This window comes from Phalacrocorax aristotelis, chromosome 8 (assembly GCF_949628215.1).
Source record: "Phalacrocorax aristotelis chromosome 8, bGulAri2.1, whole genome shotgun sequence".
In the NCBI taxonomy this organism is placed as follows: Eukaryota; Metazoa; Chordata; class Aves; order Suliformes; family Phalacrocoracidae; genus Phalacrocorax; species Phalacrocorax aristotelis.
In genome coordinates, this window is record NC_134283.1 from 6,003,108 (window position 1) to 6,018,038 (window position 14,931).

General features: G+C 38.2%; 1 protein-coding gene across 2 annotated transcripts in view; it reads right to left on the minus strand.

Annotated features, from left to right (window-relative positions):
- Positions 1–1,935: 1,935 nt before the first annotated feature.
- Positions 1,936–14,931, minus strand: part of CDYL2 (chromodomain Y like 2) — a 57,851-nt gene continuing 44,855 nt past the window's right edge. For both annotated transcript variants that reach the window (XM_075101313.1, XM_075101314.1), the window contains exons 4-7: positions 10,834–11,006; positions 5,943–6,153; positions 5,064–5,207; positions 1,936–2,798 (exon numbers count right to left, since the gene is read on the minus strand). In XM_075101313.1, coding sequence (XP_074957414.1) covers positions 2,640–2,798; positions 5,064–5,207; positions 5,943–6,153; positions 10,834–11,006 — 687 coding nt within the window. In that variant the 3' untranslated portion in view covers positions 1,936–2,639. The remainder of the gene's footprint in view (positions 2,799–5,063; positions 5,208–5,942; positions 6,154–10,833; positions 11,007–14,931) is intronic.

Sequence of the window (14,931 nt, forward strand, 5' to 3'; positions counted from 1 at the left end):
ATATCTGAATACCTAGGAAGGACAGAAACACAAGAGAAAATTGATTCTGATCTTTAAATACCAGAAAAGAAGCTTTTGACATTGTTATTACTCTTTATTGAAGGGAAAATAGATTCCATGAAAACTAGATTGTAACTGTATAGATATGAATAATTAAAAATGTTAACTATGGTTAGTGCTTGCTTTAATGGAAAAATAATTCTAGAAAATGTATTTCAACCATTCTTTGTCATAAAAAATGCTAAGATACAGATATCTGAAAATTCAGATGAAATGATGCAGTTTAAAGGTCTAACAACTTATGATTCTCCTCTGTTTGAAAATCTCATATGGAAAGCATACCTTCACATTGCTGAGCAATTTTTCTCTATCTACAAAAACCAAGCATAGTATTGAAATAAACTTCCTAATATCTTATTAACACATGACTAGGAGTTATGGCTCTCTGGACGGGAATAAAGGAAACAAAGGAAATTGAGGAATCATGGTACTTTCCATTGCTTTTTTTTTTCTTTGTTTTTCTGAAGTCATATGCTGGAGGCCTGATTGTGCAAACACATGTGCATGTGAGTGGTTTTCACTGGAGTAATCCCTCTCATTTTAAGGGGACGGTGGCACAGGTGACTCGCACCCGTGCCGGCGCGTGGGAAGGGGTCCCGTGCCCTTGAGCCAAGCAAGTCTTTGCGCCTGCGCTCTGTGGCGTTGCTGGCGGGTTGTGGAAGCAAGCAAGTACTGGTATAAAACAAGTGGTGCATCTATCACTTCAAACAGTTATTGAAAGCGTTCTGTTTCAGACATTTAAAAATAAGTAACTTGTTTTGAAAACATTTAAAACAGGCTAATTAAAAGCCAGATTTTGTCTTTATAATGAAGAATTTCCATGAGAACGTCTGCCTTTAGGGTAATGATTTCCTTAAAATCCAGTGGTACATTTAGGCCATAGAAACAGCACTTCTAATTATTTGTGGAAAAAGAAACATTGTATTAATGTGTTGAAGGCTACAGTTTACAGTTTAATCACCTGTTTGTTAACTTTACAAAGGCTTTGTTGAAACTCTTCATGGAAATACTGGGAGGGAGAAAACCTAGCAGCCTCATTTGCAGAGGTTTAAACCATAACCAAGTCACTGAGTTCAAGGATGGAGAGCAAGTGCACAAATTACAAAGCAAACAAATGTGCAAAGCTGCTTCAAGAGGTTTTAATTCAGGCATGTGAAAATGGCAGGTGAGGTCACAGAGCATGTTTGTGTTATTTTCATATTAATTGCCTTACTAGCAAGAAAGAAATGAGAGCGATCCAGTGTTCAGAAGTCAGTCAGTGTCACTGAAAAGTACTAGGATCACATTCTAAAATAGCAGATTGGATTTTTGTTGTTATTGTGGGCTGCTTTTATGGATAGCCATAAGTTCTCGTAACAGATGGTGGGGTGGCCAGATGTGGAGAGCTGGGAAAAGCAAAACAAAACCTCTCCCTCCACTTAGTTCAATACCTAGCACCTTGTATAAACTGCTGGCCCACACCCAAAGGCCTCCAGAGCAGAAATTATCTCACACCTGAGGAATCAGGCAACTAGACTAAGGCTCATAGGGATTTAGCTTTTAGACTTCAGACCAAAAGGGGATGTTTAAACCTGAAAAACAGTACGATGCCACATAACGGCACCACTCACCCTGTTACTGACATACGGCTAACAGGAATATAGTAAACTTAAATAAAGCATCTTGTTGGCAAGCCCTTCAGTGCTCCTCAAGAAGGCAGAAAGTGAAGAGAGGCTTTGGGGGGACTCACTGTTTCAGAATCCACTTTTTCCTTCCCTTAACCCTGGCAAATGAATCTACTTCATACATTTTCTGTACAATTTTGCACATAGAGGAGCATGCACGTGGCTGTTTCTTTTACTGCCCACAGCGTTCTGTGTGTTTTCTAGATATTCTTTATTTTTCTACACAATTTGCTGCTAAAAATGTGTTTGCATTCTCATGCAATGCCATTGATTCAGTCAAGGGAAGTATGAAAATAAGATCTGTGATCAATAAACAGCTGAATATGAACACAAAATAAATAAGTTAAATAAATTCAACACAGAAAAAAATCCTAGTAGTTTTTGTAAAACTAACTTTACATATTATACATATAAATTATCAGATTTTTCCATGACACTGTTAGAACTTAGAAAAAAATAATTAAAATATTTCTAAAGAATGGTGTTTGGGTCTACAAAATATCATGCTGACCCAGTTTTTAGACTGAGCCCTCTGTGTCAGCCCAGATGTGTTGCAACAGCAAGAATAAGTTAAGAAGGACAGACAAAATAAATCATTACAGATGGTGTGCCTCGTTGGGCCTCAGTGGTGCTTCTCAGCACATGGAATGTATACTTTTATCTGGATGAGCATGTGAAAGATGCAGCCCTCTGTAGAGATTATGTGCACTGAACAAGCCTGCCTACGTCTCGGTTACACAAAATCAAACCAGCTACAAGCAGCCGTGTAGCTCACAAGGAAATCGACACAACCATATGTATTAGGATACACCGTCACAAATTCCTCAATGATGCATTGCCTCTGCTTTTCAAACACAGGTAATGTTTGACTCTGTTCACAAGTGGAGCATTTGCTCTTCAAGTTAGGCCAAGACATCAGACTTCGTAAATTTTGTCTTGCAAGTAGCTGAATAATGAATCCAGTCCTTTGGAAGAACTCCACAGCTGTTTTAACATCTGACACTCTTTCTCATTCACATCTTCAAGTCCGGATTTCAGGAAGCTCCGCACGAGACATTTGGACTCTTCCAATACCTAAAGCCAAAATATCGCTCAGCATTTTATTTTGAATCTGACAGAAGTATTAGGGATAATGGCGTGAACAGCATTTCTACACTACTGACTCTGTTTTACAATCTAAATAACTCCTTTGGGTGCAGAAATGAGATCTGATTTACAGCCATAACTCCACTTGCTGATAGTCAGCATCTTTAAGAATTAAGGACTTCTGAGGTTTATGCCTTAGCGCCCACATTTTTAAAACAAATGAGGGATTCTGAAGTACCTTAGTTTACTGAAGGTCTGCCATGAAGTGCTAGAAGGAGCTGAACTCCCTCCTGCTGAAAATGGGATACCTTGAAATGAAAATGTGTGAGGCATGATATATTGGCTACTTGCTTTCTCGAAGGTAGTCTTAAAGGTTATAGAGGTTGGAAACCCAAATGTGGATGTCCGTCATCTTTAACAATTTTCCCTCATGCATCGTTTCCTTATCAAAACAGAAATGAAGAGGAAAGGGCCTGTGCTGCAAATACCTTTTTAAGTTTGTTTACTTATATTTTTATAAAAGTTAAATATTTTATAAAAGAAGGGTGTTAAGCAAAACAAGCACCCTCTGACTGTGCTCTGGAGCTAGATTCGCTCAGCATATACAAGCAGTCATAAAAAATCACCTGAGGCTTTTACAACAGAGAGCCCAATCTCAAGCCCTCAGTAATCACTCTGAGCTCCTAAAGGCATGAACAGCAGGTCTATGGTTGCTCCCATAGTTCAGCTCGTTTTTCCCAGATCTGTTTTAGACACATTGAGATTGCCTTCTTAAAAATTCTTTTTGAAATATATAACACCAGTATGTATCACAAAGAACCCAACTAGGCAAACAAAACCATTAATAATCCATAAGTTATTGATTCTTCTGGGGCAGAAGACTAAATGTAAGCTAATACAGTGTTTATGGTGAGGGAGACGCACACTCTCCACTCAGCTTTGTCAACACCTACTTGATAAGCCAAGTTCCTACCTGTTTTAGGTTATAACACTGCTATTCCTAAATAGTATTTCTCTTTAACTCAAGTAAATGGTATTAATTGCAAATTGCGGGGCCTGTGAATTTTTTTGGTCTGTTTGTGAACAAGTATCCACAGTGAACTTGGATGAACTCATCATATTCATTGTTTTGGTGACTGCAGCCTGATTTGCATGTAGGATCTTAGAGAGTAAATCTAGCCTTTGACAGTTTTAACTCTCTGTCCACAAGTTAGCACCAGTCTTCCTAACAGGTCTCAGGAGAAGATTTCATTGGCAGCCAATAACAGTGAAGGAAGGAAGAATTCACAGCAAGGTCCAGAGGTTTTCTGAACTCATATAATACATGTTATATCAGCATGATCAAATAAGCTTATGCTACGTTTCCAGAGAGTTTCATTCTGAGTGTCTTTTGTGAGATCTAATCTACAATTCATGTAATTAAAGATCTCCTGTGTCTCCACCTTCTCTTTTACAATGGATCTTTTCACTGAAACCAAGGGATGCTAAGGCAGTTTCAGTCACAGGAAGTATAGCAAGAAACTGCAATAATCTGCACTTTAGTGCAGTTTTACTGCAGCCAGTATCACTTTCTTCACTGCATTTTTTTCAACAGAGATGTGCCCAGAATAGGAGTGTATCTGCCTGAAGGGAAAAAACCTTAGGAAGCAAAAATAGGAAAGGATTTCCTTTCAACTTTTATGTACGCAAAAGGAAAGTTATAATACACTGTGACCAGACTGTGTTCAGATCCCTCTGCGTCTGGATCTCACCTCTCCTTCACAGCAGAGGTTAGCTGGCACTATCCTACCCTTCTGGTGCACTGTGTAGAACATTTTGCAGAATCAGGAACTATGCAGGTGCAGAAAAGAAGGCAGAGTCAGCTGAAACATAGTAGGCCAGGGCAATGCGAAAGGCAAATATATTTTCTTACTGGTGCTACAGATACTCCCCAGTACGGTTGTAGAGTTTCAGACTCTTCCACCTTCATGAAGGAAATCTACGCTAAAATCCCCTTTCAAAATCTGGGGCGAGGAGGTTCCACTCATAACGAATAAATGTGAAAATGGGTAAAGGAAACAACCTTCCCTGGAAAATGGAAACCTGCCACTGGAAAATGGGCAACTCCACGAGCTCACTGATCCCTATCCAGATCTTCTGTTGTTAGCCCTCTTCCACAGGTGTGGTTGTGGAAACTGAGGATGCAGTGAGCCTTGGGAGCACACCTTGCCTCTGAGAAACGGAACTGCATCACAAAGGAGTTTGATTTCTTACCACTGCACTGCAGGATGCCATTTCTTTTACTCGTAGCATCACTTCTTGGCTAAATGTTGTTGGCCAAAATACTTGTGACACTAGTCCTCTGCTGCAGGCTTCCTGGGCTGTCAGCTTTCTCCCACAGAACAACATTTCATTTGCCTGTGAAACCAAAAGATGACTTGTGATCTTGAGTTATAATTCCCCTAAAAATTTTTCCATACTTGCCTGCTATTTTCAAGATTAAATTTACAAATGGTCACCTGTATCTTTCCATACTGCAAAATACTTAAAAGGGAGTTTTGGTAGCTATTTAAGGATTGTGCAGGTGGCCAGAGCACAGCACGGGTTTCGTTTAAGAGAAATGTGCTGGCATGCGTGATGAATCTGTACTGCTGATTTTACAAGAGTAACTGTCGGTGATAGAGTGATACTGTGCCAAGAGTCATGGAACCTAGTATGAAATACTTTGCGGGGCAAATTCTGCTTTGCTATACTGGTAAAAACTAGGCAGCCTTACTGGAATGAGTATAGGTTGTTTCTAGGGAGTAGAGAGCAGCATTTTGCTCTGTTACTGCACAGTCCTAACACCATACAGATGAGTACTTTGAAACATCTTTCTGTTAATGCATTTCTTCCCTTTTCTACCACGATCTTGACAATCTTTGCTTTTCAACCTGTGTTCAATCTCTCTTGTGTACAGCATGTGTAATAGATTGAATTCTGAGGTCATTTTGTGCAAAGAAATTGGTAGGGATAAGATGCCCTTTCTAAAGATTTCATTTCCATTCATGACAGTTAAAGAGAAACAGCTGATTTCTGTTTTATTTTTTAAAGAGAGAAAGTAGAGCATGAATTTAAGAAAGGTTCTTCAGCAATTTGAGGTGAAAACCTTACCAGTGCAACACCCAGAATTTGTGGGAATGTGTATGATGAGCAGCCAGCTGGAGTGAGTCGGATTGTTGCATATGGTGTCTGAAACCATGCCTTCTCACTTGCCCAAACGATATCACATAGTGGTAATATAGAAGCTCCTAACCCAAGAGCAGGGCCGTTGATAGCAACCACAATTGGCTTCTTAAATTGAATAAAAGCTTTTACAAAATCCCTAAAATAAAAAAATAAAAGAAAGATCTTGAATACAGAAGTAACACCGAGATAAATACCCAAGCTTAAAGTACTTTATCTGAAAACAAATTAGAACCACAGATGATCACAATAAATGCCATGGCCCAGTTTTATAAGGTCAGGATTGCAAGATACTTTCTAGTTAGCACATGGAAAATTTTGCTCACAATAAGTTATTTAATCTTTCTGAGTACTTGGGATATGGAATGGTTTTGTGTATGTTGTATATGAACTGATTAACTGGAGTGCACGGACTGTTGTACTTTTTGCAGAATGGTTTGGTTAGGTTTAGTTTTACTTCTGGATCGGTAACTCATGAGTTTGTACACATAGCGCTTCTCAGTTTGCTCCACAAGGGCTAGCATGGGTTCTGATGATCTGGTTTGGCTAACTTGATGAACACATTATAGCATGGAAGACAGGAAACTCATAGGTGGATTGCTGAATATTTTTTTCGAAAAGTTCTCTTGAGATCCTCTGTCAAAGGTTGCTGCAAGTCTCATCAATGGACTGGGAGACAGCAAACGTTTATGGCACACCACCAGAAAGAACATGACCCACAAAGGCGAGCCAGAGAGAGAGAGAGGGAAATGTCTGAACAGGGAGAGAATTAGGCGAATGATCTGTTGGGTCTTCATTGCAAATGTCTTTGGCAAAGACATAACAAAGTAGATGCCCTTCCCTGCCTACAACAGTAAATGTGAAGCGATGGGAAATAATGGGGAAGTAAATGTGATTGGATTAATCTGGATGAATGAACTAGAACATGTTAAATTCTGTGCAATGAGGAGATACTTTAAATAAGTTACCTACCAGCAACTGTGGAAAGACATCTGTTGAATGGAGCAGCCTATACACCAATTAGGAAAAAGCATGAGTGTAATTGTGGGCAAATTATGGGCTTCAGCAGCTCAGTGCACAGCAGGTATATGGAGGCAAACGAGATGCTCAATTACTTTAGAAAAGAGACATGTATAAATCAAATTCAAAACAAAAGAGGAGATTCTGTTCCTGCACTGCGTATTTATTAGATCCAGAGCGCATCTTTGCTGACAGGTTTTAGGAAAGAACATTTTGTCAAATGTGCCCTTTGATGAGTTGCAGCTCTCCCACTGGGGTCAAAAAGACGTCGACCTCTATATCAGAGAACAGGAGGTGTGCCTTGCAGGTTAGAGTGCCGATTTGGCACAAAATGGAAAACATACCGAAGAGAAATATTTCATTGGACTGAAGTACAAGGGCATTGGCTATATTTTAAATGAAAACAAAGAGTCTGAGGTGACCTGGCATTAAATGTTCAAAGAATGAGGTCTGTTTTTCAGGCTGTCTAGTAAGGAGTTGATTTTTGACCATGGGAAAATAGAGACCTGTGGGAATTAATGCAGCTCTGTTCACACAGTGAGTAATAAAACAAAGATCAGCAGCAAGACAAAGAGTGAAATAAGGAACATCGCATTTGTCTGTTCATGACCATTTCTTTCTAGAGAATAGCAGGGTTAAGAAGAGTTGTGGTTCATTTTTGTTGCAGAAGCAATGCTGTTCCCTCATCTTATTTCTTTGTCGTTTATGGTTGAGTAATGACTGTGGATCACTGCACCTGATTAATTCTGGAATTTTGAGAGCCCTGGCAGTTGAGCAAGTGAGCCTTCCAATTAGGACTACAGGTGGGAACAGGGATGTGACAAATGACAGGTAAAATGAACAGTCTATGGATAAATGGTGGCAGCAGTCCTGAGGACCATGTGGAGGCAGAAGAAAACAGTGTTGAAGAGAAAAGCAGGAAGCATGTGGTGATAAAGGGCCTGGAAGTGAATATGGAAAAGCAATTAGGGATGTGGAAATGGTTAGATGATGGGGAGGAAGAACAAAGCAGAACACATTAATGGAGCGAAGGGCTGAAGGAAATGCGAAATCTTCATATGAGTGAGCAAGGAAGGGAGGACCTGGAGATGGGGAGAGAGTAGAACAGAACACTGAGAAGATACAATGAGCCTCTGTCATGAGGGGAGGATGGGGAGCACAGAGGGTGGTGGTTGACTGGATGGGTATGGAACATGCCACCTATAGGGTGCAGTGGAAGGCTACAATATTGGGAGCTTACAAGGGAAACACATGCCTGCATTTGGTCTACAGAAGCTGCAGTGTCCAGCACTCCACTTATCTGTGTTCCCTGTTTGGTATGTTATTTGTTTCTGTGAGTTGTCTTTGTACCCAGAACCTGCCATGTTATTATCTCTGTGAACCATAAGTTCACACATGTCGTTTCTGGGCTCGAAGATCCTTGTTTCAGTTCAAGGCAGTCTTTGAAAAGGACTTAAAATTATAACTGTTGTTGTATAGTAGAGCCAGAAGCTCAAAGATAGGAATAAGTGTCACATGCAGAAGGCTTCTGGTTTTGCTAGAAGGTATCTGGGAAGTTGACCATCAAATACACTTTGGGATGCTCATATACCTCTGCATTGTTGCAGAGGTCTTGCTGCAGGTCAGGGCTCATAAGTACATCAAAGGCTTTATAGCCTTCTTTATAGAAGTCGAGCAAGTAAAGTTGTCCTTCTTTGTTTTCTTCTGAGCACACCCAGAATTTTAGGTATCGGGTCACATAACGATGCCTGACTGATGACGTGAGACTGATGCTGGGGATGCCTTCCAGGGAGTCTTCCGATCGCAAGGCTCTGTAGGCCACACAGGAACAGATGCAGTGCAGTCTGTCTGCCTGCCTTCTCCCTGCTCCGGGCGTGCAATGCTGGACACACACCTGCATGATGGCAGCTCAGGCTGATGGAGCTATGCTCAGTACCTGGAGAAAAGCTACATCTGTGAGCTGCAAGCCCTAAAGGCAGTGGATGAGGACAGGGGCTGAATGAATAAATCATTCCTGTGAGATGGGACTTGATGGGTATTTAAACTTCAGTTTTACCTTGTGACCAAGTATACGAGACCCACACTTTAGAAAGTGGAAACACACGGTAATCAAGATCTTAATTTCATTTTGATACAAGTCTAACGATGTAAAGCAGTGGAGGCAGAGATCCGTTCATGTGTTTTAGGACATCCTAACCACTGAAAAAGCAAAGTGTACATTTTTTTCTACTCTTATTACAGTATATTTTCCATGAGTCGAGTCCTTTGTTCACAGAAAGCACAGAGTGCGCTAAATGGAAAACGTAGTGTATTGTTTCCAGAAGTACAATAAAAATCTATTTCCAGTGGGCCTGAAGCCGACATTCTTGACAAGGAACAGTACATTGTACCACTATTTCAAGAGTGTTCTGAGAGTCCAAGGATGGAAAAACTGAGTATCATAGTCTGGCTTATGCTCATTTAAATGTTGTATTAGTAAGTATACCTGTATATTAAATGTGTGTAGATAAATGTATACATATATAACAATGCCTATCTACCCAATATTTACATGAATAATACTAAATTTGTGTCTTATAGTGGAGTGTGATTGTTCTTGTGTTTTCAAACAAGAATAGTGCTTTTCTTCCCTCACCTTTTTTTTTTGTTGCACATTACTAAAAATCCCTCACATCAAAAAAAAACATTGGATGTGTCTTTTAAAGGGGTTTTCTTTTTTTCAGTATCACACATGATATGCAAGCATAGCTGGGGTCTTAAAAACATGTCATCATTTATTATATTTAAGAAGTATATTTTAAATTCTTTCAAAATAATTACGACTTTGAGAATTTCAAAAGCATTAAACTGAGAATCCAAACTGATCTGCAGCAGTTGTAACCAAGACAATTGGTGTTTAATACATGTCATGTAATAACTGAACCTGATCTTATGTTATGCTAATATATCCAAAACATAGATCTGTTGTAAAACAAATTCTTTAATATTCTTTCATAGAATTGTTGCATAAAGTTTTAAAGCTCTCAGAAAAATATTTATTTGTAGGAAGTGGGGGGGGGGGGGGGGGGGAAGGGCCCAAACCCTCTCCTGGTGAAACACCATTGGCTTTAGTTGAGTAATGTTGATTTATATGGGAAGATCTGCCAAATATGTATAAAGTATACCTGTGGATAATGGAAATATTTCATGATGTATTGTGCAGATTGATTTGTAGACTGCATGTCATAAACCCTGGATTTCTATTAAGGTAATATGATATATATAAGGAAAGTCACATTTTAGTTATGAAAATAAAACTACATTTACATATATATTAAGTAATTTAAGTTTAAGAAAAAGAGTGGAGACCCTTCTAATAAGGTTCTGAAATACAGTGGCAGACTGCTATTTCAACAGAATATGAGTAAGCCATGGATTCCCATTTGTACTGAAATTCATTAAAATGATGAACATTAAAGCAAGTAAAATATCTGCCTTTCAGGACCCACTTTAGAACATGAAGCAACAGCTAATTTGGAAAAACAACAACAAAGTTGTATTTGAATTTGGAGGAATAATTTGAAGTATTAAATACAGAGAATTGGAATAAAATAAATCCCTGTGGATATTAGCACTGGAATAAATGTGCTTTCTTTTCTAATAAGGAAAGGTCCAAGGTTCTTTTTACTAAACAAATTTGTAGGACTATAATTAGAATGCAATCAACACTTAAATATACAACATTTTTGGACCTGATAAATATCTTTATAATCACACACTGCATTTCATAATTTAGAGATCATAGGTAAGCTTGGGTCACCTTATAGCTTCTGCAATCCTAGTGCTTTCCTTTCTTCTGTCATTGGATAACCTGCCAATTAAATATGAGTAATCTAGGCCACTACAGAATACACTTCCCACTGCGCTGAGAAGTAAGAGTTTACTGTCATCAGCTGATGCATTGCACAATGCTCTCCGAACTTCCTTCATGATCTGTGGATAAAGAAAAGTAAACAATTCGACATGCATGCCGTTGCAATATCATTTCCCTAGTTTTACAAACTTATTGATTTTGAGAGACTTAAATTTTGGGCACTATTAATACTTACATCAATTATATATATTTATATAATTTTAATATACTTAGAATGATAACACTGAAAGTTTACATAATATTTTATATTTGGAAGTGCTTTCTTGATGTTTACTAATTCAAAGAGTTTTTTGGACTTAGCTGTTCTTGGCTTGTTCTACGGGAAGTTCTAGCCAGCTTACGCTATTTGATTGCAATTGAATAATTTCAAATATCACTTTTTTATTTTCATCGTGTATATTCAGCGTACATCACTGTATCCTAAGTAACATGATTGTCACAACGATAGCCTGTTAACCTCAATGGGTTGTCAGCAAAATCTATAAACCCCAGCTTTCAGTTCTTCAACTACTTTGGTTTATATTACTTCAACCAGAGCAAAACAGGACAAGAGGACATCAAATACATCAACATGACAAATATATTATTCATTTTTCTGTGGTCAGTGATATAGTTAAAGCCTACAAAAGTTAGAGCAAAAAAGCCACTTGAAAGAGAGACATTTTGACTCTGATTTACAACTGGATCAAGCTATTAATTGCACCATAAAACAAACCTAATCAAAATCTGTGTAGAATTGAGCTGCTAGTGTTTTAAGAAAATGGCCTTGCATCACAGCGGAGAATTGTTTTTCAATGATTTTTAAAAAGAAGTATTATTTCCTAAAGTTCTAATGGGTAACTTCTTGTTTGGTCACAATTCAGCATAGTCTGTAAGCTGTAATTGATTTCGGCCGTTTCAGCTTCCCCTCTTCTCTTCAGTGATTTCCTCCTCACTTCAAGGGCCATGACTTCATCTAGTGTGACACCTCCGATGCTTAAACACACTCAAGTTTGCTGTTAGTGTAAATTTAGTAAAAGATAGCAAAATGTGCCTGGGGGATTAAATATGGCTTCCATGCGAGAGAAAACCCAGATTTTTAGCTTGTGATTATTTTTGTTCACTACTTTCTGTTTCAAAAAATTCTTTAGATGGCTGAAGTGCCGTATTTAAGAAATGTCCCAAACACAGAAGTTTTGTTCATACCATTCTAGGTAGTCTTTTATTAGAAATCCTGTGGTTTGTGAGACCATGTTTGAACGTGTACATTCAAAGCATGCACTGCAGGGCTACCTGCCTGCTTTCTATATGTGTTTGCATAAAAATGATTGTTGCTGGCTGCTGAGACCGGGACATGAGAAAGCAGGCAGTGAACTTTTAGATGCTTCACTTTCACAAGTGCACTTCAGCAAGCCTCTAACACCGAGTGTGTGACAGTGGGTGGAAGTGAAGTAATTAAAGCAGCAGAATTTGGAAGTGTATTTGAAATTCTTGTGCAGGTACAAAAATGTCATCAGTGGTTTTACAGGTACTGTTTATTCTCAGAAAATCAGAAGCTGTCTCAGCCCTCAGTTGGTAAAAACAGCAAAACCACATGTTTTGTAAATGGGAAACAAAGCAAAAAAAAAAACCCACCCTAAGACCTCTGTTCAAAGTTAAAAAGAAACTTTAGAAGGTGGTAGATGTTAGAATAAAAAAAAGATATGTATTTTGATTCTCCTAGTTCCATGGGAATGCAAGACTGTCCTCTTAGTTTATTTTACACGTTCTCAAAATCTGCTCTTTCTTAGGGCGGATGTATAAAGGATATCAGAGAATACCAGCCAAACACTTTTATATACAATGAGGAGTGTTGCTTCAAATATGATGCCATGATATGATACTCCATTCAGCAAGTTTCTTTACTGTTCCCCTCCCTCCAGTGATATTTGCATATGTACCCTCTCTTTGATGTTACCACTGCTATCCTTCAAACACATCATTACCGCTACAAACCCATCTCTTCTTTATCTTACCCCTCAATGATTTAGATGGCTAAAGCCACCTAAAAGTATACGAAACTTTTGAGCAGAGGTTATACTGCCTGTCGGAAAACCCAATATTGTGCTATCACTGTTTTTTTAATGTTTGGGAGAGGGCGATATTAAAGGTCCGTTCTTAGGAACTGATTTCTCAGATACAGTTGAAAATGGGAAGGCTTTGACAGTATTTTGAACAGTATTTTTCATCAGGAGTGGTGATTTAGTTCCACTGCTCTACTAGTTTCTAGCAAAAGAAATCAGTATCAGAAACCAGGACACCATAATGTATTGGTGTTTTCAGTCTCCAAAAAGCATTTTTTTTTTTAAATATCTGTAAGTTTGTCATTAACTCTATCATCAAAAGGTGGCCAGAAGCTCACTGGAATACACCAATGCCAGCAAAGTCAATTCTCACTCCCTTGTTTCATGCCATGATTCCTTTGCTGGTGCAGTCCAAAGTTCACCTGGTCACCTTGTTGCTCAGCCTGGTTACAGCCAACCTGCTGCCCGCTGTTGCTTCTGAATGCTTTGGCATCATGGCTTTCCTCACTGATTATCTGGCTATGGGTATTTCTCTACAGATGTTTATATGATTACAGGAAAGCTACTACCAATACAATAGAGATAAAAAAGATGGTTTGTCTGTAGGGTTACTGAACTGTCTGTTAAACTGCAGTACTTTAAAATAAATATAATTTTAGTTCAGAACTGCTGTTTGGTTTTAAGTACAAATTTCCATTTAATGCAGTAGTGGAATCAGTTTGCAAATACAGTGATACTACGTGTCTTTAGTCACATTCCTCTGTCACATTCCATATTCTTTTTCTCTCTTCCACGGTCTTTAAACTTCCCCTCATTTTGGTATAACTATGGCATTTGTGCAGTTAAATTTTACTTTCTCTAGTGGACCAGATCTAATATAACTATTTGCAGGGCTCCACAGCAGTATTCTCCAGTTCCATGCTTTTTTAAATTAGCTTTTTAATGGTCTTTTAGTTAATTTTCAGTTGTGGGGGCAATATTTTTATTTGCATGCATTTGACTAAAATTTCTGAAGACGTGTTTACAAAACAGTATGAGCCAATTCCTTTGCTTATGAAAATCTATTGAGTTATAAATTTAGACTGGGCCTAATGCTTCCCTTACTGTTTTACTGAAACCCATATATATAATAAAATTATCACTTTCTCAAAAGTTGCTTATTTTTTTAATCCTGTCAAGAAAATAAATTGGTTAGTTCTTTAATAGGACACCTTATATTGCAAAATAAACATAAAATGTTTAAAAACTTCATTACACTTCTAAGAGCTTATTTTAATGCCTGTCACTGGATGTAGGAAATGTTAAAAGGCATTTGGTGCCCTTTGCTTTCAACATTGCTTACATTCTGGGGAAATCAGGAAGCTGGGAATTTATCACTGTGATTATACAAAGTATCTTGAACAGCAGTCTCTTGTTCGTGTAAAGAGAAATACTCGTTTAAAACATTAACTTCTTGGAACCTCTAAGGATTCACTGTTGATATTCTTAAAGGTAAATATTCGGTAAATATTACAGTAAACCAAAATTTTAAAGCTGTTCAGTTTTTCTCAGAACCTCCTCCACAATCGTACATTTTACATAAATGCACTTTTTGTTACTTACTGACTCTTTGTGCAAACAGATTCTGAGTCCTTTCCGTTTGATAAATAAAGGACTTAGGAACCTACAGGGCTGGCTTCAGGCAGAAGTGCTGGCCAAAAAAACAATCTGTCTTTGTATGAGAGCGAAAATACAGATAACAGTAAACTTGAACCTGCTTTTTTTAAGTCAGGGAAAGTTATAAGTAAGGAAAAGTGAAGGCAAATCAGTGCTCCAAAATTCACCTGGTAGAACTTCAAACCCTGTAATTCTCATGGCTAGAAATTTGAAATATGATTCTTTTGTCTGAGCAGTGTACTTGAGGTAGTTATATCAGTCTTCAATAAAAACATTAGCTGTTTAG